General features: G+C 40.0%; 1 protein-coding gene across 12 annotated transcripts in view; it reads left to right on the top strand.

Annotated features, from left to right (window-relative positions):
- The window catches only part of dbn1 (drebrin 1), a 429,629-nt gene that overhangs the window by 289,052 nt on the left and 115,716 nt on the right, over positions 1-24,861 (top strand). For all 12 annotated transcript variants that reach the window (XR_011345015.1, XR_011345012.1, XR_011345011.1 and 9 more), the window contains 3 exons: positions 11,967-12,030; positions 19,312-19,389; positions 21,601-21,715. Coding sequence is in view for 6 of the 12 variants with exons in the window: in XM_069899279.1 (XP_069755380.1) it covers positions 11,967-12,030; positions 19,312-19,389; positions 21,601-21,715 (257 nt within the window). In the remaining 6 variants the exon portion in view is untranslated. The remainder of the gene's footprint in view (positions 1-11,966; positions 12,031-19,311; positions 19,390-21,600; positions 21,716-24,861) is intronic.

The raw sequence follows: 24,861 nt of genomic DNA, 5'->3' as shown, positions 1-24,861 counted from the left end.
ATACAATTTCAACATAACATCCCAACTCCTGTGTTCTATAGTCTGATTTATGAAAACCAACATATTAAATGCCTTCTTCACCACCCTATCCACATGTGATTCAACTTTCAGAGAATTATGTACCCTGACTCCTAAATCCCTTTGTTCCACTACACTCCTCAATTGTCTACCATTTAGCATGTATGTCCTATTTTGATTAGTCCTACCAAGATGTAGCACCTCACATTTATCTGTATTAAACACTATCTGCCATCTTTCAGCCCACTCTTGCAACTATCCTCTGTAAGATTTGATAATCTTCCTCACTGTCCACAACATCACCAACCTTTGTATCATCTGCATACTTACTAATCCATTCTGTCACCCTATCATCTAGATCATTAATATATATGACAAACAGCAGTGTACCCAGTACCGATTCCTGAGGCACTCCACTTGTCACTGGCCTCCAATTCAACAAACAATTTTCACCACCACTCTCTGGCATCTTCCATGGACTATTTGTTCACTAACCTCCCTCAGGGCACTAGGGAATATTTTTTCAGGATCTGGAGATTTATCCACCTTTTTTAATATAGCCAACACTACCTCGTCATTAATCCTTATATTATCCATGACCACCCGACCATATTTCTTCACTTCATTGGTCTCAATATTCTTTTCCTTAGTGAATACTGAAGAAAAATAATTATTTAAAATTTCACACATCTCCTCTGGCTTCTCACGGAGCCTCCCAACCCCCCCCCCCCACCCCTCCACCTTCAAGGGGTTCAATTTTATCCCTCACTATTCTTTTAATATACCTATAGAAACCCTTTGGATTTATTTTTACTTTTCCTGCCAAAGCAGCTTTATATGTCCTTTTAGCCTTTCTAATATCTTTCTTAAGATTTGTTTTACACTCCTTGTATTCCTCAAGCAATTCATCCATTCCCTGCTGTTCATTCCTATTCTACATATCCCTCTTCCTCTAAACCAAGTTCCCCATATCTTTTGAAAACTAAAGCTTCCAACAATTTCTAACCTTTCCTTTAATTCTCATGGGGACATACCGACTCTGTGCTCTCAGAATTTCACCTTGGAATATCCTCCATTTATCTGTTACATCCTTCCTTAAAAATATCTTATCCCAATCTGCACCCTCCAAATCTTTTCTCATTCCCTCGAAATTTGCTTTCTTCCTATCAAGAATCTCAACCTTTGGCCCACCTCTATTCTTTTCCATTACTAGCCTAAAACTAATAGTATTGTGATCACTAGACCCAAAGTGTTCCCCAGCACAAACCTCTGTCACCTGGCCTATCTCATTCCCTAATAGGAGATCCAACATTGCCCCCTTGAGTCGGTTCTTCTACATATCAATTTAGAAAACTTTCATGAACACACTGAACAAACTCTACCCCTTCCAGCCCTCTTACTGTATGGGTATCCTAGTTAAAGTTCAGAAAGTTGAAATTTCCCACAACTACCACCTTATGTGGAGGAGTCACGTGATGGAGTAGTGGCCGGTCGGGGAACTCCAGCCCTCTCCGGAAAAGTTTAAAAAGAACAGAGAAAACGCAAAGGCACAAACACGAAAATTAAAATAAAGTGAAAGTAAAGGTGGGAAGAAAATGGCAACGAAGAAAGAAAAGTTGAAAGCAACGGGAAGAAGAGAAGAAGAAAAGACATCGGAAGAAGAAGGGGAAGGCCTTACCTGTCTGAGGAGGCCCGCTGTGGAGAGAGAAGCCCGCTCCCTCAGGTCAGTCGAAGTCCCGAGCTCGGGACTACAAAAATGGCTCGCGGAGCCAAGCAAAAGTGCGCAACCGCACATGCGCAAGACAAAAAAAACACTGATGGGAGGGTGGACCAGCTGAGGAGTCGATCTCCACAGCTGAGAATGACAGCCACAGCACAACAACAAGAAGAGAACATAGAAAGTAACGAGAACAAGAAAGAAGAGAGTAAAAAGAAATCAAAGAAACAACAGATGACCAACCCAGAGGAAGAAGAAGAGGAAGAATACAGAGAAATGGAAGAAGAAGGGAAGGGCAAGACAATGGATATATATTTTTTTAAAGAATATATGGAATCAGTAAAAGAATGGCAATCACAAGAATTTAGTGAAATAAAAAGGAGAATAAAAAGTACAGAAGAAAAAAATGAATAGATTAGAGATGGTCATGTCAGATATAGGAAAACGAGTGGACAAGATGGAAGAACAAGAAACAGCCGTAGAAATGGAAGTAGAGGACTTAAAAAAGAAATTAGAAGAATCTGATAAAAAAGAAAGAGTCACAAGAGCTGTTAGCTCAGAAGATAGATATAATGGAAAATTATAATAGAAGAAATAATATAAAGATAGTGGGCCTTAAGGAAGATGAAGAAGGCAAAAATATGAGAGAATTTATAAAAGATTAGATCCCCAGGGTCCTAGGAAGACCAGAATTACAGGAAGAAATGGAAATAGAAAGGGCACATAGAACATTAGCCCCTAAACCACAACCACAACAAAAACCAAGATCCATTTTAGTAAAATTCCTAAGATATACAACAAGAGAAAATATATTGGAGAAAGCAATGAAGAAAATAAGAGAAGACAAAAAGCCACTGGAATACAAAGGTCAAAAATTTTTTTTCTATCCAGATATAAGTTTTGAACTCCTGAAGAAGAGGAAGGAGTTTAATACAGCAAAAGCGATCCTATGGAAAAAAGGATATAAATTTATGCTAAAGTACCCAGCGGTACTTAAAATAGTTATTCCAGGGCAGCAAAACAGACTATTCTCGGATCCGGAGGAAGCACGAAAATATGCAGTACAACTACAAAACAGACAGAGAGATGAAGACATGTAACGAGAGCAAAAATGACCACGAACTATTTGTATGTGTGTATGTGGGTGTATATGTGTGTGTGTGTGTGTGTGTGTGTGTGTGTGTGTGTGTGTGTGTGTGTGTGTGTGTGTGTGTGTGTGTGTGTGTATATGTGTGTACATAAGTGTATGTGTATTTAAAAGAAAATATATAGAGGATAGATAAGAATTAATAAGGGAACGAAAGGGAAGAGAGGAAGTAAGGAGCAAATTAAGAGAGTGACCTTTGTTGTATATGAAAATTAAAATCTTTTCTGGGGGGGCTGGGTGGGGAGGAGTTACGGTCACTGCGAAATCAGTTGACGCTTGCGAGTGAATTCGCAAATCCAAATGGAGAGGGGAGATGTGGTTGCCCGACAAGAGATAAAGGGCAACTCAGGAAGGGGAGGGGATAGTGGGGTTAAAGAAATTTTAGATAGGAGAATAAGGGAAATGTTTAATGTTTTAGAAATGTCTTATAAAGTGTTCAAAACAAGAAAGCAGAAATGGATAAGAAGGAAGGGTGATGATGAGGAAACGGAAAGGAAAGATAAACAAAGTATGAAATGGCTATGTTGAACTATATGACTTTAAATATTAACAGAATACATAACCAAATCAAAAGAAAGAAACTGCTAAATTTACTGAAAAAAGAAAAAATTGATATAGCATTCGTGCAAGAAACACACTTAACTGAAATGGAGCACAAGAAATTAAAGAGAGATTGGATAGGTCATGTAACAGCAGCGTCATATAATTCAAAAGCTAGAGGAGTAGCTATATTAATCAGTAAAAATGTACCAATTAAAATAGAAGAGGAAATAATAGATCCAGCAGGAAGAAATGTAATGATAAAATGTCAGATATATTCGGAGTTTTGGAATTTACTCAATGTATATTCACCTAACGAAGAAGATCAAAAATTTATGAAAGATATTTTTTTAAAGATAGCAGACACGCAAGGGAACATACTAATAGGAGGGGATTTCAATCTTAATTTGGATTCAAACATGGATAAAACTGGGAAAAAAACTAACAGAAAGATCAAAGTAACCAATTTTATAATTAAATCGATGCAAGAAATGCAACTTTTGGATATATGGAAGAAACAACACCCAAAGGAAAAGGAATATTCATATTATTCGGGTAGACATAAAATATACTCAAGAATAGACCTATTCCTGTATCAGCTCGCATGCAAGACAGAGTTAGGAAAACAGAATATAAAGCTAGAATATTATCAGAACACTCACCCCTGATATTGACAATAGAGTTAGAGGACATCCCTCCAAGAATGTATAGATGGAGATTAAACTCCATGCTACTTAAAAGGCAGGATTTTAGAGAATTCATTGAAAGACAAATTAAAATGTACTTTGAAATAAATACGGAATCAGTGAAAGATAAGTTTATACTATGGGACGCAATGAAAGCGTTCATCAGAGGGCAAATAATAAGTTATGTAACCAAGATGAAGAAGGACTACAATCAGGAAACAGAGCAGTTGGAAAGGGAAATAGCAAATATAGAAAAAGAATTAGCAATGAAGGAAGACACAACTAAAAGAAGAGAATTGGCAGATAAAATAATAAAATATGAAACACTACAAACATATAAGGTGGAGAAGAATATAATGAAGACAAGACAGAAATATTATGAACTAGGAGAAAAAACCGCACAAAATTCTAGCATGGCAGCTTAAGACAGAACAAACTAAGAGAATGGTATTGGCATCAAGGAAAAAATACAAACAAATCACATATAATCCAACAGAGATTAATGAAAACTTCAGAGAATTGTACAATTATACCAAACTGAAAATGAAGGGAAAGAGGACAAAATAGATAAATTTTTAACTAAAATTGAACTACCGAAATTACAAACAGAGGAACAAAATAAATTAACAGAACCATTTGAAATAGTAGAAATACAAGAGATAATAAAAAAACTACTGAATAATAAAACACCAGGAGAGGATGGATTCCCAATAGAATTCTATAAAACATTTAAAGATTTATTAATTCCTCCCCTCCTGGAAGTAATCAACCAGATTGATAAAACACAAAGCTTACCAGATTCATGCAAAACAGCAGTAATTACAGTAATACCAAAGACAGGGAAAGATCCTCTCGCACCAGCGTCATATCGACCAATATCTTTACTTAACACAGATTATAAGATTATAGCTAAACTATTAGCAAACAGATTAGCCGACTATGTACCAAAAGTAGTAAATCTAGACCAAACTGGATTTATTAAAAAAAGTCGAACAACAGACAATATTTGTAAATTTATTAACTTACTTCATGCAGTAGAAGGAAATAAAGCTCCAACAGTAGCGGTTGCTTTAGACGCAGAGAAGGCCTTTGACAGAGTAGAATGGAATTATTTATTCAAAGTACTACAAAAATTCAGCGTACCAGAGAAATATATTAATTGGATTAAAGCATTATATAAGGGGCCATTGGCAAAAGTGACAGTAAACGGATATATATCAAAACAATTTAACTTAAGCAGATCCACAAGGCAGGGATGCCCACTATCGCCCTTATTGTTCGCGTTAGCCATAGAACCACTAGCAGAACTGATAAGAACAGAAAATAAAATAAAAGGGATAAAAATAAAAGACAAGGAATATAAAATCAGTTTATTTGCAGATGACGTTATAGTATACTTAACAGAACCAGAAATATCAATAAAAGAATTACATAAGAAATTGAAGGAATATGGAGAAGTGTCGGGGTACAAGATTAATGCAAATAAAAGTGAAGCAATGCCAATGAATAATGTGGGTTTCTCAAAATTTAAGAAAGAATCACCATTCAGATGGCAAAAGCAAGCAATAAGATACCTAGGTATACAAATAAATAAAAACCTCGGCGATCTATATAAACTCAATTATTATCCACTAATGAAAAAATTACAAGACGACTTAGAGCATTGGAAAGAATTACCACTAACACTAATAGGAAGGATAAACTGTATTAAAATGAACATTTTCCCAAGGATATTATACCTATTTCAGGCATTGCCAATACACTTGACAGAGAAATTCTTCAAGGAGTAAAGAAAATAATAAGGAAATTTTTATGGAAAGGGGGGAAACCGAGGATAGCACTAGATAAATTAACAGAATGGTATAAACAAGGAGGCTTACAACTGCCAAACTTTAAAAATTATTATAGAGCCGCAAAATTAAGATACCCATCAGATTTTTATCAAACAAGGGAAAAGCCAGATTGGACTAGATTAGAACTAGATAAAATAGGGGAGAAGATAACCGAACATATATTATATAAATGGGATGAAAAATTGGTAGAACGTAGGAATTCTCCAGTATTACATCATCTGCTCAATATTTGAAAGAAGATTCATGTAGAAAGGAATAAAACAAATTAGCAACTACCAAAACTAATACTGATGCTAAATCAGCTAATCCCTTTTACAATAGATAACCTTTCCTTTAGAGAATGGGAGAAAAAAGGATCAAAAGAATAGAAAATTGCTTTTCGGGAAATAAATTATTATCCTTTGAACAAATGAAGGATAAATATAATATAACTCACGATACAGTGTTGGCATACTACCAACTGAAATCCTACTTGAAGGACAAATTGGGAAGCAGTCTTAGGTTACCAGAGGGAAGTAATTTTGAATATGTGATTACAGACACAATGATAATCAAAAAATTATAACAAACATGTATATTAAACTACAAGAAAAGGAGAATGAGGAAACAAATGGTAAAACTAAACAAAAATGGGAACAAGATCTAAACATAAAGATAAAGAAGGAAACATGGGAGAAGTTATGCTCAGGAACTATGAGAAATACAATAAATACGAGGTTACGTATGATACAATATAACTGGATACACAGGCTATATATTACACCTCAAAAGTTAAATAAATGGGACCCAACAGTATCTGACAGATGTTTTTGCTGTAAAAAGGAAATGGGAACAACAATCCATGCAATCTGGACATGTGAGAAAGTGAAAAAATTATGGGAAGATCTAAACCAGATATTAAATAAAATCACAAAAAGCAATATACCAAAAAACCCAGAGATCTTCCTCCTAAGTAACATAAAAAACAAAGAATTTGGACTTGATTTGGATGGGGCACAAAAAAGATTTGTTAGGATAGCCCTAGCTGTAGCAAAAAAATGTATTTTGTCAGCCTGGAAATTAGAAGATAACTTGAGAATACAACAATGGTATATAGAAATGAATACATGTATTCCATTAGAAAAAATAACATATAATTTAAGAAATAATATTACAATATTTGAACAAATATGGGAGCCATACATGAAACATAATAGAGAAAACCTACCGGGGACATCTACCACCTAAAATGACAGAAGGAGAAGAGAATGAAAAGAACTGACTCAGTGGAATTTCTTGTTTATTTTTATTGAGTGACAACATTGTTTGACGGGTTTAATGTATCTTAGATTCTGAACTTCAAATGAATGGGAGGGGAGGTAGGGAGGGTGGGATGGGAAGAGGGAGGGGGGGAGAAAACAGCACTGTATATATTTGAAAAGGAAAATGTATGTTTGCTACGGCTAGAGCTATCTTAACAAATCTTTTTTGTGCATCCTTCAAATCAATTCCAAATTCTTTGCTTTTTATATTACTTAGGAGGAAGATCTCTGGATTCTTTGGTATATTGTTTTCTGTAATTTTATTTAATATTTGGTTTAGATCTTTCCAAAATTTTTCTACTTTCTCACATGTCCAGATTGCATGAATTGTTGTTCCCATTTCTTTTTTACATCAAAAACATCTATCAGATACTGTTGGGTCCCATTTATTTAACTTTTGAGGTGTAATGTATAGCCTGTGTATCCAATTATATTGTATCATACGTAACCTCATATTTATTGTATTTCTCATCGTTCCAGAACATAACTTCTCCCATGTTTCTTTTTTTATCTTTATATTTAAATCTTGTTCCCATTTTTGTTTAGTTTTACCATTTATTTCCTCATTCTCCTTTTCTTGTAGTTTAATATACATATTTGTTATAAATCTTTTGATTATCATTGTATCTGTAATCACATATTCAAAGTTACTTCCCTCTGGTAAACTCAGACTGCTTCCTAATTTGTCCTTCAAGTAGGATCTCAATTGGTAATATGCCAGCACTGTATCTTGAGTTGTATTTATCTTTCATTTGTTCAAAGGATAATAATCTATTTCCTGAATAACAATTTTCTATTCTTTTGATCCTTTTTTTCTCCCATTCTCTAAAGGAAATGTTATCTATTGTAAAAGGGAGTAACTTATTTTGCGTCAATATTAGTTTTGGTAATTGATAATTTGTTTTATTTCTTTCTACATGAACCTTCTTCCAAATATTGAGTAGATGATTTAATACTGGAGAACTTCTATGTTGTACCAATTTTTCATCCCATTTATATAATATGTGTTCAGGTATCTTATCCCGTATTTTATCTAATTCTAATCTAGTCCAATCTGGCTTTTCCCTTGTTTGATAAAAATCTGATAGGTATCTTAATTGTGCGGCTCTATAATAATTTTTAAAGTTTGGCAGTTGTAAGCCTCCTTGTTTATACCATTCTGTTAATTTATCTAGTGCTATCCTCGGTTTCCCCCCTTTCCATAAAAATTTCCTTATTATTTTCTTTAACTCCTTGAAGAATTTCTCTGTCAAGTGTATTGGCAATGCCTGAAATAGGTATAATATCCTTGGGAAAATGTTCATTTTAATACAGTTTATCCTTCCTATTAGTGTTAGTGTTAAATCTTTCCAATGCTCTAAATCGTCCTGTAATTTTTTCATTAGTGGATAATAATTGAGTTTATATAGTTGGCCGAGATTTTTATTTATTTGTATACCTAGGTATCTTATTGCTTGCATTTGCCATCTGAATGGTGATTCCTTCTTAAATTTTGAGAAATCTGCATTATTCATAGGCATTGCTTCACTTTTATTTACGTTAATCTTGTAACCCGACACTTCTCCATATTCCTTCAATTTCTTATATAATTCTTTTATTGATAGTTCTGGTTCTGTTAAGTATACTATAACATCATCCGCAAATAAACTGATTTTATATTCCTTGTCTTTTATTTTTATCCCTTTTATATTATTTTCTGTTCTTATCAATTCTGCTAGTGGTTCTATAGCTAACGCGAACAATAAAGGTGATAGTGGGCATCCCTGCCGTGTTGACCTGCTTAAGTTAAATTGCTTTGATATATATCCATTTACTGTCACTTTCGCCAATGGTCCCTTATATAATGCTTTAATCCAATTAATATACTTCTCTGGTAAACTGAATTTTTGCAATACTTTGAATAAATAATTCCATTCTACTCTGTCAAAGGCCTTCTCTGCGTCTAAAGCAACTGCTACTGTTGGCGCTTCCATTTTATTCATTCTCTCTTCTGCATTCTTAATTCTTATTTTTATCTCATCAAATTCTTGTAATTGCCATTCTTTCACTGATTCCATATATTCTTTAAAAAAAGCTACATCCATTGTCTTGCTTTTCTCTTCTTCTTCCACTTCTTTCTGTTCTTCTTCTTCTTCTTCCTCTGGGTTGACCATCTGTTGTTTCCTTGTTTTCTTTTTACCCTCTTCTTTCTTGTTGTTGTTATTGTCTGTGTTCTACACCTGCTGCTGTGCTGCAGGTGTCTCTCTCAGCTGTGGAGATCAACTCCGCAGCTGTTCCCCCCTCCCGTCAGTGTGTTTTTTTTCATGCGCATCACGCATGCGCGACTCTTCGCGCATGCGCGGTTGCGCACTTTTACTCGGCTCTGCGAGCCATTTTTGTAGTCCCGAGCCCGGGACCTCCACTGACCTGTGGGAGCGGGCCTCTCTCTCCGCGGCGGGCCTCTTCAGACAGGTAAGGCCTTCACCTTCTTCTTCCGACGTCTTTCCTTCTTTTCTTCCCGTTGTTTTTGGTTTTTCTTTCTTCGCTGCCATTTTCTTCACACTTTTACTTTCACTTTGTTTTGGTTTTTAAGTTTGTGCCTTTGCTTTTTCTCTATCTTTTTTTAACTTTTCTGGAGAGGGCTGGAGTTCCCCTACCGGCCACTACTCCATCACGTGACCATACCAAAATTATTATTAACGCAAAATCAACTAATCCCTTTTACAATAGATAACCTTTCCTTTAGAGAATGGGAGAGAAAAGAATTAAAAGAATAGAAAATTGTTTTTTGGAAAATAATTTATTAATATTTGAACAAATGAGGTACAAATATGGAATAACTCATGGTACAATGTTTGCATACCATCAACTGAAAGCCTACTTGATAGATAAATTGGGAAGCAGACTGAGATTACCAAAACGAAGCAGCTTTGAATATGTGATACAGAAACAATGATGGAATAAGCTATAAACCCAAACAAAAGTGGGAAAAAGATTTAAACATAAAGATAAAAAATGAAACATGGGAAAAGTTATGCTCTGGAACTATGAAGAATATAATAAACACAAGGTTACGCATGATACAGTATAATTGGTTACACAGGTTATATATCATGCCCCAAAAGTTTGAAAAAATGGGATCCAACATTATCAGATGGATGTTTTCACTGTAAGAAGGAAATGGGAACAACAGTACATGCAATTTGGGCATGTGAGAAAGTGAAAAAATTTTGGGAAGATCTAAATCAGGTATTAAATAAAATCACAAAAAGCAACATACCAAAAAATCCAGAGATCTTTCTTCTAAGAAGTAAAGAATTAGGCCTCAAACTGGATGAAGCGTAAAAAAGATTTATTATGATAGCCTTAGCTGTAGCAAAAAAATGTATAATGTCAACTTGGAAATCAGAAGAGAGCCTGAGAGTACAGCAATGGTACATAGAAATGAATAAATGTATTCCATTGGAAAAAATGACATATAATTTAAAAAATAAAGTCACATTATTTGAACAAATTTGGGAACTATGCATGGAACATAACAGAGAGGGTCTACCGCAGACCTCCACCCCCAAAAATGATAAGAAGACAAAATGACTTGATCCAGTGTGTAAAAGTAGATGGCACAATTTTCTTGTTTATTTTCATTGTGTGATGACATTGTTTAATGGTTTTATTGTATTGTATATGTTGAACGTTTAATGGGTTTGGAGGGGGTGGGAAGGGGGGAGGGAAGGTAGGGGGAAAAAGTGGAGAAAATGTCACTGTGTATATTTAAGAGGGAAATGTATGTATGTATTTTGATTGATATGTGTGAAAAATAAAAAAAAATTAAAAAAACAAAGGAAACATGGTGGTTACCAATTTAAGATTCATTTATTGTCATTCACTGATAGACAAAATACATCAACTGCTCAAAAGACACAAAGAGACACCACTAATAGCTGGGTGTCTCCAGTAATAAGGGAGAGAAGCAAGAGAGTCCCTTTACAGACATGGATTCACCTCCTGTGCTCGCACAACCTCTGCAGCCTCACAATCCAGTTCCAGCAGTGAACCCGAGCTCCCGAACCCAGACTTCAGTCAGGAAGCTTTCAGCGAATATGATTTCAGATTTATTGTCAGAGTACACACATGACATCACATACAACCCTAAGATTCCTTGTTCCTGCCGGCAAGGCAGAATTACCACTAATTAGTGGTGCAAAGGTACACTGTGCGACGATAATGAAGCTGTCAGGGCCCCTCAGCATCCCTTATTACCCTCAGCACCCTTTCGAGTCCCAGTCCTGATACCTGGTACCCACGAGCCAGACTCCAGCAGCTCACAGCCTGGTATGTGTCCTTTGGCAACCAACAAAATTTGGGTGACATGGTTAGTGTAGCAGTTAGCACAACACCATTACAGTGCCAGCGATCGGGACTGGGGTTTGAACCCTACGCTGTCTGTAAGGAGATTGTACATTCTGCCCATGTCTGTGTGGGTTTTTTCTGGGGGCTACAGTTTCCTCCACCATTTGAAACATACCTGGAATGTATAGGTTAATTGGGTGTAATTGGGTAGCACAAGCTTGTGGGCTGAAAGGGCCTGTTACTGTGCTGTATGTCTAAATTTTGTTCAGCAAAGGTTTATGTAATGGTGTTGGGAAGCAGCTCTATGTAGCCTTGCTGCCATTTTATGCTATGTGTTCAAATGATTATTTTTATAAATGTGTTTTCTAATTTTAGGAAAAAATTGCAAAGCCTGGACGACAATGAAATCAAAGATGCGTTGATTCAGAACAACAACAGGGTCAGTGAGGTTTCCAGTTCATATTATGGTATTGTTAGTTACTGAATGCAGCAAAACTATTCACTCTGCTGAAGGCAAAGGAGAGGGATGAGCGAATGAGGAAAGATCCCACAGTGTCTAGCTCCATACTGACCACAGCCAGCAGGATGGACACTCACAATCACAGCCAATATCCTTCCCACCGCTCACCCCCAACGATCACGTACAACTGTGAAATTAGTACAAAGATAGGAACATGGTGACAGCAAGTGACACGCACTGACCTGTTAATCCTTCTGATCCCTTTTGATAAGTCCACAATTAAGTTGAGCTTGTTGATACTGATGCAAGGATACATTGACTATGCCCAATTAACTTGAACTGAGGAGGCAGTTATGAATCAACCAGAGGATTCAAGTCACCTCAAGTGACATCCCAACAGATATCTCCTCATCTACTCACTTTTTACCTCACAGCATATGGAAACTTGCAGTAAAATGTGAAACTTTGTATCTTATTTGATGTTGTTGACCTTCAGATTTTGTATCACTTGTTAAACATAAAATCTCTGACTGCTACCTCCACAACATCACCCGATTCTTCCTGGCCCTGTCTCATCTGCTAAAGAAATCCTCATCCATGGGTTTGTTACCACCAAGTATGATTATTCCAAAGTTTCCTCAGTCCTGATAAAGACTTTCAGCTCAAAAAGTTGTGAAACACAAAAGTCTGCAGACACTGCGATTGTAGTAAAGACACTGAAATGCTGGAGGGACTCAGCCAGTCTCACTGTGTCCACAAGAGATAAAGATATCTAAGCTATGTATTGGGCCTGAACCCTTATTCAAGGTACAAGTAAAAAGCAGGCAGGCACCTGAATAAAAAGGTTGGGGAGGGAAGAATGGGCAGGGGGAGGACTGCAGACCAACTGACAAAAGGAGTTAATTGGATATAGATGAGACACAGGAGAGAGGAAAGGTGAGAATTGACTGGGGGAGGCTTTGGATTCTGTGGAAGCAAAACTGGGGGAAAGGAGAGAGAGGAAAAAGGGAAGAGAGAGAGAGAGGTACAGTAAAGAAGACACGAAGACACGGGGAAAGATGGGGGGAGGGATTGGACTAACGGAAACTGGAAAAGTCAATGTCAATGCCTTCAGTTGGATGTCTAGACAGAATAAGAGGTGTTGTTCCTCCAATTTGCAGGTGGTCTCAGTTTGGCAGTGCCTGAGACCATGGCCAGACATGTTGGCAAGGGAATGAATGGGGCTCCCACAAAATCTACACCTCTTCACACCCTGTCCCCTGCAAGGATTCCATTCCATTCTCTCAATTTCATTTGTCTATAGCCCTTTTTATGGAGTGATGCTGCTTTGAAGTAGCTCCACGAGGCCAAAAATTAGGTGGACTTACCTTTTATGGAGAATGCCTATAAGGCTGCTTTTATGGAGAGCAACGTTGAGAATTGTCCTCCAGAGCTGAAGGAGGCGGGGTGACTGGTGCAGTAGCATCGCCCATCACCATGATGTCATTCATACACCCTGCGCAATGGTCATCTTCGTTACCCATAATCCCCCACACAGATGGAACCCCCTCTGTCAGTGCCAGCACTAGTGAAACACAAAGCAGTTTCAGCTGCATGGGCTTTATGGGTAACAAGGACAGCCATTGATCCTGCATTAAAACAAAAGGAGGTTCTAGTTATAAAACCTGAGGTTCCATCTTCCAGCTCTTCTGCCCTGCATCTCCGCGTGTCAGCTTGAGCTATGTGAAGTCATTTCACTTTTGTATCAATTTGATTTTCTGCCATTTGTGGCATTTAATGCGCTCTTAGGTATTTTAATAAAATGTGATCAGCTCTAGAACTCAGGCCGAGCTCTGCAGTGGGATGGCCCTCGGCCCCTCCATAATCAGCAACATGGAGGCTACCCTGAGCCATCCCTAGCACCAATCACCATGGGAGCCCTGGGTGGTGGCTCCTGGGTTGTGGGCTGATGGCGTCATCATGACATCGTCAGCTCTCCCCTTTACAGGTGCTTGCTGGAGCATTGCCTTTATGGAGGATGTGGAGCAGCTGCGCTCCACCTCTGAGTGTACCCTGAGGATGGGTCGAAGTTCACATGCTGAATCTGTCCTCTGAGCTTTTATGAAGGTAAGTAAAGGAGAAGAATATCCGTCTTTACACCTATTTATTTTCTCACTTATATCATATCTGCTCACACATTGAGAGTTTCCATGCCAGATCATCAGAGATGTCCTCCTTCTTCAAACAATGTGGCTTCCTCATATCCTCCATTACCAGCACATCTTCCCTGGCCCCCTCCACCCCCATGGGCAACAAGGACACAATTCCCCTCGACTTTGCCTACCACCCCACCAACCTCCACATCCAACACATTCTCCTCCGCCACTTACTGCCTGATCCCACCACTAGGCATCTCTTCCCTTCTCCTCCCCTCTTCACCTTCTGCAGGGACCACTCCCTCTGTGATTCCCTCCAATCACTTCCCTTGGCACAGACCCCTGAGACCACAAGAGTTGCTCCATTTGTGCCCACACCTCCTCCCTCACCATCATTCAGGCCCCCAAACAGTCCTTCCAAGTGAAGCAGAACTTCACTTGTGAATCTGCAGGGGTTATTTCTGTATCCAGTGCTCCCATTGTGGTCTCTTTTACATGCAGACTGGGAGTTTGCTTCATTGAGCACCCCGACTCTTTCCGCAGCAATGGTCCAGACTGAGACCCCCCCCCCCCCACACGGCCACAAATTGGAGGAACAAACCTTCTTATTCTGTCCTGGGATTCTCCAACTAGATGGCATTGACATTGACTTCTCTGATTTCTGTTAGCCCATCTCTCCTTATGTCTCCTTTATTCTAGCTCTGTTTCTCTCTTTCTATTTTTGATCTGTCTCCTTCCCCACCCTCAGCTCTGCTTCTACACAACCCAAAATAACTACCCCCATCTTCCTAAAAACATCCAGATTGATAAGTCCCCGGGGCCAGATGTAATATACCCCAGGTTGTTGTGGGAATTTTTTAAAAAATTATTTAAATTCAAATTTAGACAGAAAGCAAGGTTACAGGCCATTTTGGCCCCTGAGTCCTTGCCGCCCAATTTACACCCCATTAACTTACACTTTCTGAATGTTGGGAGAAAACCGGAGCCCTCGGAGAAAACCAGTGCAGACACGGGGAGAACTACAAACTCATTACAGACAGAGTTGGATTTAAACCCCAGTCTGGTCCCATTTGCTGGCACTGTAAAGGTGCTGTGTTAACTGCTACGCCAACTGCATGAGGAAATAAATAGCTGGGGCAGTAGCTATAGTCTTTGAGTCCTTTTTTGCCATGGTGGGGGGAGGGTGCCAGAGGAGTGGAGAATGGCAAATGCAGTCCCCTTGTTTAAAAAAGGTAATAGGGAGAATCCTGGGAATTATAGACCAGTGTCTATTATGTCAATGATGTGTAAACTAATGGAGAAGATTCTTAAGGATAGGAAGTACAGTCTACTCAAGGATAGTCAGCATGGCCTCACTAACCAAAATGAGTTTTTTGAGGTGGTAACAAAAGAAATTGATGAGGGAAGGGTGGTAGGTGTGGTCAACATGGATTTAACAAGGTCCCCCATGAGAGCCTCATTCTGAAAGTCAAGAGGCACGGGATTAGTGGAACCTTGGCTGTGTGGATAAAAAACTGGCTTGTAGGAATAAAGCGGAGAGTAGTAGTGGAAGGAAGGTTTTCTCCCTGGAGGTCGGTGACTAGTGGAGTGCCGCAAGCACCTGTTCTGGGACCCATGCTCTTGTGATTTTTATAAATGACCTGGATAAAGAGGCAGAAGGATAGGTCAGTAAGTTTGTGGATGTTACCAAGGTTGAATAAGTTGTGGATGGAACTGAAGGTTGTTGAAGGTTACAAGAGGATATAGATAGGATGCAGATTTGGCCGGGATGTGGCAGATGGAGTTCAAGTGTGAGGTGATACATTTTGTAAGGACTAACCAGAAGGCTGAGTACAGGGTTACTTAAGAATGTGGATGAACAGAGAGACCTTGGGGTCCAAATCCATACATCCCTCAAGGTCACCGCATAAGTTGATAGGATAGTTAAGAAGGCCTATGGGATGCTGCACTTCATTAATAGGGGGACTGAATTCAGGAGTAGAGAGGTGATGTTGAAACTCTACAAATCTCTGGTGAGACCACACTTAGAGAATTGTGTTCAGTTGTGGAAGGATGTGGATGCTCTGGAGAGGGTGCAAGGAGATTTACCAGGATGTTGCCTGGATTGGAAAACATGTCTTATGAGGCAAGGTTAGCAGAGCTGGGACTTTTCTCTTGGAGAGTAGAAGGATAAGAGGAGACTTAATAGAGGTCTACAAGATTATGAGAAGCATAGATAGGGTGGACAGCCAGCACCTGTTTCCCATGTCAGGAATAGAAAACACCTGAGGACAAGTGTACAAAGTGAAGGGAGTAAAAGATTAGTGAGAGATATAAGATTAGTGAGAGATAAAATTGGACCCCTTGTAGATAGCGAGGGTAGGCTGAGTGAGAAGTCTGAGGAAATGGGGGAAATTTTGAATGATTTCTTTGCCTCGGTATTCACTAGGGAAAAAAATGTTGAACCAGTTGAAGTAAAGAAAAATAGTGGGGAGGTCATGAAACATATAAGGATAACCGAGGAGGTAGTGATGGCTGTGTTAAAAAAGATAAAGGTGGATAAATCTCCCGGACCGGACAAAATATTCCCTAGGACACTCAGGAAGGCTAGTGGACAGTTAGTGGGGCCATTAACAGAGATATTTAGGATGTCACTGGCCACGGGTATGGTACCAAAGGATTGGAGGATGGCGCATGTGGTTCCTCTGTTTAAGAAAGGGTCCAAATGCAAACCTGGGAATTATAGGCCTGTAAGTCTGACGTCTGTGGTGGGCAAGTTGATGGAAAGTGTTCTGAGGGATGCTATTTACAAATTTTTGAAGGTACAAGGATTGATAGGGAGTAATCAGCATGGTTTTGTCAGGGGTAGATCATGCTTGACAAACCTGATTGAGTTCTTTGAGGGGGTTACAAAAAAGGTTGATGAAGGGAAAGCTGTGGATATTGTCTATTTGGACTTTAGTAAAGCTTTTGACAAAGTTCCCCACAGGAGGTTAGGAAAAAAGGTGGAGGTATTAGGTATAAATAAGGAGGTAGTGAAATGGATTCAGCAGTGGTTGGATGGAAGGTGTCAGAGAGTAGTGCTAGAAAATTGTTTGTCCAATTGGAGGCCGGTGACTAGTGGAGTTCCTCAGTGTTCTGTCCTGGGTCCACTATTATTTGTTATATAAACGATCTGGATGTAGGGGTAGAAAATTGGATAAGCAAGTTTGCGGATGACACAAAGATTGGTGGTGTTGTGGACAGTGAGGTAGATTACCGTAGATTAAAAGGTGATTTAGGAAGGCTGGAGGTGTGGGCTGAGAAATGGCTGATGGAATTTAATACAGATAAATGTGAGGTGCTGCATTTTGGAAAGGCAAATGTAAATAGGTCATATACATTGAATGGTAGACAATTGAGGAGTGCAGAGCAACAAAGGGATTTAGGAGTTATGGTAAATAGTACCCTCAAGGCTGATACTCAGGTAGATGGTGTGGTGAAGAAGGCATTTGGAATGTTGGCCTTCATAAATCGGAGTATTGAATTCAAGAGTAGGGAGGTTATGATTAAATTGTACAAGGCATTGGTGAGGCCAAATTTGGAGTACTGTGTACAGTTTTGGTCACCAAATTATAGGAAAGATATAAACAAAATAGAGAGAGTGCAGAGAAGGTTCACGAGAATGTTGACAGGATTTCAGGGTCTGAGTTACAGGGAAAGGTTGTGCAGACTAGGGCCTTTTTCTCTGGAGCATAGAAGATTGAGGGGGGACTTGATAGAGGTGTTTAAGATTTTAAAAGGGACAGACAGAGTAAATGTGGATAGGCTTTTTCAATTAAGAAAGGGGGAGATTCAAACTAGAGGACATGGTTTAAGATTGAGGGGGAAAATTATAAGGGGAACATGAAGGGAAATTTCTTTACGCAGAGGGTGGTGGGGATGTGGAATGAGCTTCCGGCAGACATGGTCAAGGCGGGATCATTGGTGACATTTAAGGAAAGACTGGATCGTTACATGGATAGGAGGGGATTAGAGGGGTATGGTCCGGGTGCTGGTCAGTGGGACTAGGAGGGTGGGGATTTGCTACGGCATGGACTAGTAGGGCCGAAGTGGTTATATGGTTATATGGTTATATGGTTTATATGGAGTGAAGTTTAGGGGAGATATCAGGGGTAAGTTTTTTTTTAATGCAGAGAGTTGTGGGTGCCTGGAAAGCTTTGCCAGGGATGGTGGTGAAGGCTGGAGCATTAGTGGCATTTAAGAGACTCTTAGACAGGCACATGGATGGAACAAAAATAGGGTAGGGAGGGTTTAGTACTTTTTTTAAGGAATCTATGGGTCAGCACCATATCGAGGACTGAAGGGCCTGTACTGTGCTGTAGTGTTCTTTGTTCCATGCACTATGTTCCCAGTCATTTCTCATCTTTTTTCTCTCCTGTGTCCCATCCATATCCCAATATAACCCTTTGTTTGTTGGTCTGTACCACTCCCTCTCCCCTTTCTTCTCTCTCCAGCCTCTTTATTAAGAAGCCTATCTAAATTTTAGATATACATTGAAGAAGGGCTCAGGCCCAAATAAAGGTTACATATCTTTACCTCCTATGGATGCTGCAAGACCTGCTGAGTTCCTCCAACAATTCTGTGTTTTTACTCAGCTCCAACTGTTGGCCATTCTCTTTTTCCCACTGAAGCTGGTTGATCACATATTGTGTTTGGCCACAAACCCCTGCAGTCACCTCTGGGTCACTAATGTTTTCTACGTTCTATTTCTCATAAACCTAGACCATGCAAAGCTTTGCTGGCCACCTCCCAACTCGTTCATCAGCCATTTCTCACCAACTTGTGTTGATCCTCAGTTCAGCATTTTCCTAACATGCCTCAAGCCTTGCTGAAACTTTACCTACAGAAATGCAGGTGGTTGGAATGAGTCCACACATCAGTCTAATGGTCTCCACTGTAATCCTGCACCGATCTAATATGCTTAATTGTATAGATGTTAACAATTTTGTTTTGCATTTAATAATTGTGATAATTATGGCCTGTTGCACCTGCGCGTGTTCATCCAGATTTAACGTGGCCACAGAATTGGCCGGAGAATTGCTATACTATGACATTTTGCAGCCACATTAAGATGATGCTTCTAAACCTGTTCATTTTGAATTAGGAAGGGCATCAGGAGGGAATGGACAAGGATGAAGAGAACAGAGGATCCAAGATCAGTGATTCAGCTGAGAAAGCAGCAGTGAGTATTCTGTTGGCCTCTTATTTTAACTGGTGCAAGTTTTTAATTAACCATCTCTCCTTGAGCATACAGCTTGTCCAAAATGTTCGAACACTACAGTACAGAAACAGGCCCTTTGGCCTATCTACTCTGTGCACAACTATTATTCTGCCTAATTCCATTGACCTGTATCTGGACCATAGCCCTCTATTACCCCTCCCATCCATGTACCTGTCCAAACTTTTCCTAAATCTTTCCTGAAATTGAGCCCATATTTACCTCTTCAGTTGGCAGCTCACAGTGCCGGTGCTCACTGAAGCGCTGCTCTGGGACCTCAGGGGGCTGCTCTGGGACCCCAGGGGACTGCTCTGGCACCTCCTCGCCACCGTTTCTGGTGGGCTCTGGTACTAAAAATTAGCACTGTCCCCCTGCAGCTCACCACTCTCTGTGTGAAAAAGTTCCTTCTAATGTTCCCTTTAAACATTCCCCCTTCTACCCTTAACCCATTCCTCACCCAATCTCAGTAGAAATAGCCTGATGGCATTTAATGAAAGGTAGAGAACTTAAACCTCTTATTAGCAGCTGGTGAATAAAATTGACGATTTCAAAGCTGCACGTTTTGACAGCTACTCGTTGTTTAAAATTTAAATGTAGACACACAGGCCCTTTGAGCCCACCAGTCCATGGCATCCAAGCACACCCAACTAAATGGTGGGAGGAAACCAGAGCACGCGGAGGAAACCCACGCAGACTGGGGGAGAACGCACAAACTCCTTACGGACAACGCAGGATTCAAACCTGGGTTACAGTAGCTGCCGTTGTAACAGCATTATGCTAACAAGATTTCAGATGTAGAAAAAGTAGGGGAGGGAAGGAAAGACTAAAAGGGAAGTTGTGTGTTAGGGTGGAGGGTAAGAGAGACCATGACAGAATAGGCAAGAGTGAAAGGTGGTGGGAAGGAGTGTGAAGATATACTTAAAATTATCTGACAAATGAAGGTTTGTCTGAAATGTTTGTTCAGCATCGAGTGAATAATGCGCTTAATTTGAGCGTTGCCGCAGTAACATAGGAGGTGGAGGATCGATGTCACGGGGGTGAGGCCAAGATGATATAGGGCAGGAAAGGACATATTGGTGGAGAGGGAAAGTGAGGCAATCCTCTGAATCCTGAAGAGGGGAGGAGTGGAAGGAGTGATGGAGGAATATCAAAATGATCGATTAGATGTGGAAGTTGGTTGGATGGAAAGTGAGGAAGAAGGGAACTTTATCCTCGAATTAGTAGATTTGAGAGTAAGAGTAACGGTTCAGAAAGCTGACAGCTATTGTGGTGGGGTGTCCATTGGAGATGAAAGAGAAAGCCATGCTAAAAGTGTGGGCATCGAAGTTGCATCAAGAGCACAGATGGAGCCAGAATGGAATGGAATCCTTGCACAAAGCCATGCTGGAAGAAATGTAATCTAGCAGAGCACAGCTTGGATGCTGGTTGTGAACCTATTGCTTGAAAGTAGTTGAGAGCTTGGGGAAGGGAGGGATGGACTCTGAGAGGGATCTCATGAAGGTGAGAGCAAGATAGAAATGAGCTGCATGGTTGCTGAAACGTTCTCATTTGGGACAGGAACTGGGAGCAGCACTGATGCAGGCAGCAGTGAATTGGATAAAGAGGGGAGGACCTGAAGAAATGGAAATGGTGTTTATGTATCTTTATCCATGCTGTATAAAAGACACTGTTTGACCTGTTGAGTTTCTTCAGCTTTGTTATTTTTTACTTCAACCACGGCATCTCCAGACTTTTGAGCTTTCCTTCTGTTTGTCGAGGTTATTAGGCCAGCACCACATACTGTGGTGTATGTTCTAAGTTCAAATTACAAACATCTCCAAAAGGTGAACCAGTTATTTGTGCCTCTTCCATTTTGGGGTTCTGTCTCCATGGAGCCACCTTTACAGAAGGGATGCAAAATAGAGTCCCACTGACTAATTTCCAGGTCATCTCCATTAATTCTGCAAATGTGATGTAAAACTTCCACACACCTATCACTTTAAATCTCTGTCTGATTTTTTTTCTCCCAGCTCTTCCATTGAAGTTTTTTGGAAACCCCAAAATACCTTCTCAGATCCCAGTAAGGCACACATTGTGAACAGTTGTTGGCTGAAGCTTTGCAATGACACCATTGAAAATACCAGAAGAATTTGAAGATAGGAGTAGATCAACCCCATTTCCCTTCTTCCCCAACAGGAAGCTGCTGCCCTTATTGCACTGCGTGATGGAAATCCGAGGGAATTCTTCAAGCAGCGAGAAAGAGCAATGACAACAAGTTTTGAGTCTGTACATTTTTCAGGCCAAAGACCAGGTAGGAAAAAAATCCTTTTTTTCCCATTGCCACCTATCCATTGCCTTCAATATCACCTCGATCTTTCATTCTCCATGAAAATTCCTTTCATCAAAATGGGAGAGTGAAAGATTCTGTTCAGCCCATCATCAAGTCTATTCCAAGATCAGTGAAGGGAAAATGGTGTTCATGTTGCAATCTGTTTAGACGCCTGCTGAAATGATAACAGCCAGTTGATCGTCATCAAGATTTGAACAAAACAATATGGCAAATATTAATTATGTGTAAATAGTGATTTTGACTTTGTACCTGATTGGTTAAAGTCACAGTACTGTTGGGCTGGAAATGATCATGGCATCCAAATGATGATATTATTGTTCAACTCAAATGGTTGGGAGGAAAAGAAAAGAACTAATCCTTGGATTGGGACTAATCATGTTCAATGACATGGACTTGCATTGTGCAGAGAGATGTGATTGTGTCAGGTGGAGAGTTAGAATTAGATAAGGGAAAGACATCTCATATCAGAATTCCAGCAAGGGGAGAGGGCCTGAAGTGAAACAAGAATAATGCAGACGTAAAGTGAAACAAGAATAATGCAGTCGTAAGGTGAATGAGACAGGAGGTGAAGATCTGAAGTGAATTAATTGACATGGCGAGGAGATGAAGAGTGAAGTCAATTACACATGAGGAGGGGATGGGAGGGGATGTTCAGTGAATAAGATGGGGTAGGGAGGGGATCTTCAATTAATTAGATGGGATGGGGAGGGGATGTTCAGTGAATTAGACGCAGGGATGGGATGATCAGGCTAGATGTGGGGCGGGGATGTTCAGTGAATTAGACGGGGTGGGGAGGGGATGTTCGATGAATAAGACAGGGTGGGGAGGGAATCTTCAGTGAATTAGACGGGGTGGGGTGGGGATGTTTATTGAAATGGGGTGGGGTGGAATGTTCAGTGAATTAGACGTGGGGAGGGAATGTTCAGTGAATTAGACGGCGTGGGGTGGGGATGTTCAGTGAATTAGATGTGGGGAGTGTACAGTGAGTAAGACAGGGGAGGGGATGTTCAGTGAATTAGACGTAGGGAGGGGATGTTCAGTGAATTAGACACAGGGAGTGGATGTTCAGTGAATTAGACATGGGGTGAGGATGTTCAATGAATTAGACGGGGAGGGGATGTTCAGTGAATTTGACGGGGTGAGGTGGGGATGTTTATTAAAATAGGGGTGGAGTGGAATGTTCAGTGAATTAGATGTGGGGAGGGAATGTTCAGTGAATTAGATGGGGGGATTGTTCAGTGAATTAGATGGAGAGGATGTTCAGTGAATTAGATGGGGTGGGGTGGGGATGTTTATTGACATAAGGGTGGGGTGGAATGTTCAGTGAATTAGACATGGGGAGGGGATGTTCAGTGAATTAGACACAGGGAGTGGATGTTCAGTGAATTAGACATGGGGTGGGGATGTTCAGTGAATTAGACACGGGGAGGAGATGTTCGGTGAATTAGACATGAGGTGGGTTGTACAGTGAATTAGACGTGGGGTTGGGGAGTGAAGCAGGATAGGCGTAGTGTGGGGCAAAAAGCAAGCTTGTCGTGGGATGGGGATGAAGTGGGTTAGACGTGGGGTGGGGGGTGAAGTGAGTTAGACGTGTGGTGGAGATATCAGCATAAAACATTACAGCATATTACAGGCCCTTCGGCCCTCAATGTTGTGCTTTCTAATACAATATTTATTCCTATCAAAAAAAAGACTAAACCCTTCCTACTTCATAACCCTGTTTTTTTTCCATTCATTTGCCTGTCTCAGTGTCTCTTAAATGGCCCCAGTGTTATAGCCTCCACCACCATCCCTGGCAAGGCATTCCAAGCACCCACAACTCTCTGTGACAAATAAATTTACCTTTGATTCCATCCTAAACTTCCCTCCCTTCACTTTATACATATGTCCTCTGGTGTTTGCTGATCCTGCCCTCTATCAAGTCTCCTTTAATCCTTCTACACTCCAAAGAGAAAAGTCCCAGCTCTGCCAACCTTGCCTCATAATACTTGTTTTCCAATCCAAGCAACATCCTGGTAAATCTCCTCTGCACCCTCTCCAGAGCTTCCACATCCTTCCTATAATGAGGTGACCAGACTGAACATGTCAACAGGGCTCCACTGTATATCTTCCTAATGCCAAAGTCTATGGTTGGAGCAGAAACTTGTTGCAGCTGCTGTTCTTTATGTCAGCATTTATATCTCTTATTTAAACCACTTCACATGACCCTACTGCCTTTTTATAGCACCATGAGAGTACAAGATGCCCAGAGCAGGCAAGGGGTTAGCAATTACTTAATGATGTCATTAAATGTTCCAACCTATCCTTCTGTGCTTTTCCACTGAGCAGTTTGGTTTCTTGGTGTTATATCCACAAATGAACATGGAAGGAGTCTGATGTTTAAAAATGTTCATGTGTACAACAGTTAACGCCATTCAAGTTCTCTTTGAAGCAGGTTAAATCTTTGGATGATGTGTGTAAGGAGATGTATCTGGAGGATTTTTTAACAGTAGACAAATATTGAAATCAGAAAGGATACTTCTGATGCCCATCCTCAGTACTACTTCACAATCTTGTTTTAACCATTCCTTGTCTTGACCATACCTTGTTTAGACCATTCCTTGTCTTGGCTGTTCCTTGTTTAGACCATACCTTGTCTTGACTGTTCCTTTTCTTGACTCTTCCATGTCTTGACCCTTCCTGTCTTGACTCTTCCTTGTTTTGACTGTTCCATGTCTTGACTGTTCCTTGTCTTGGCTTTTCCTTGTCTTGACTGTCCCTTGACTCACTGATTCTGTCATTTGTATGAGCATCACCTTCGTAAAGCCACAGTGTATAATGTTACATCCCCAACAATCAGTCTGGATCCTGCTCCCCAGTACTCCACTCTGAAATATATGATTTTCTTGCTGATGTACAGGGCTTAACAATACATGGTGCTCCACTACCTCACTTATCTATCTATGATTAGAATCTGGTTTAACCTTGCTCCTATCATATGTTGGTTACATATGGACTACAACTATCTATGTTAACAGTGAATGTTGAACAAGTGTTTTACATTTTAGACAGGTTTATTTCTTTTATCAAGAGCTTATAATGAGTATTTGAATTTTATAGGGAAACCA

Source organism: Narcine bancroftii, chromosome 9 (genome assembly GCF_036971445.1).
Source record: "Narcine bancroftii isolate sNarBan1 chromosome 9, sNarBan1.hap1, whole genome shotgun sequence".
Taxonomy (NCBI): Eukaryota; Metazoa; Chordata; class Chondrichthyes; order Torpediniformes; family Narcinidae; genus Narcine; species Narcine bancroftii.
This window is presented reverse-complemented; position numbering and strand designations above follow the sequence as displayed.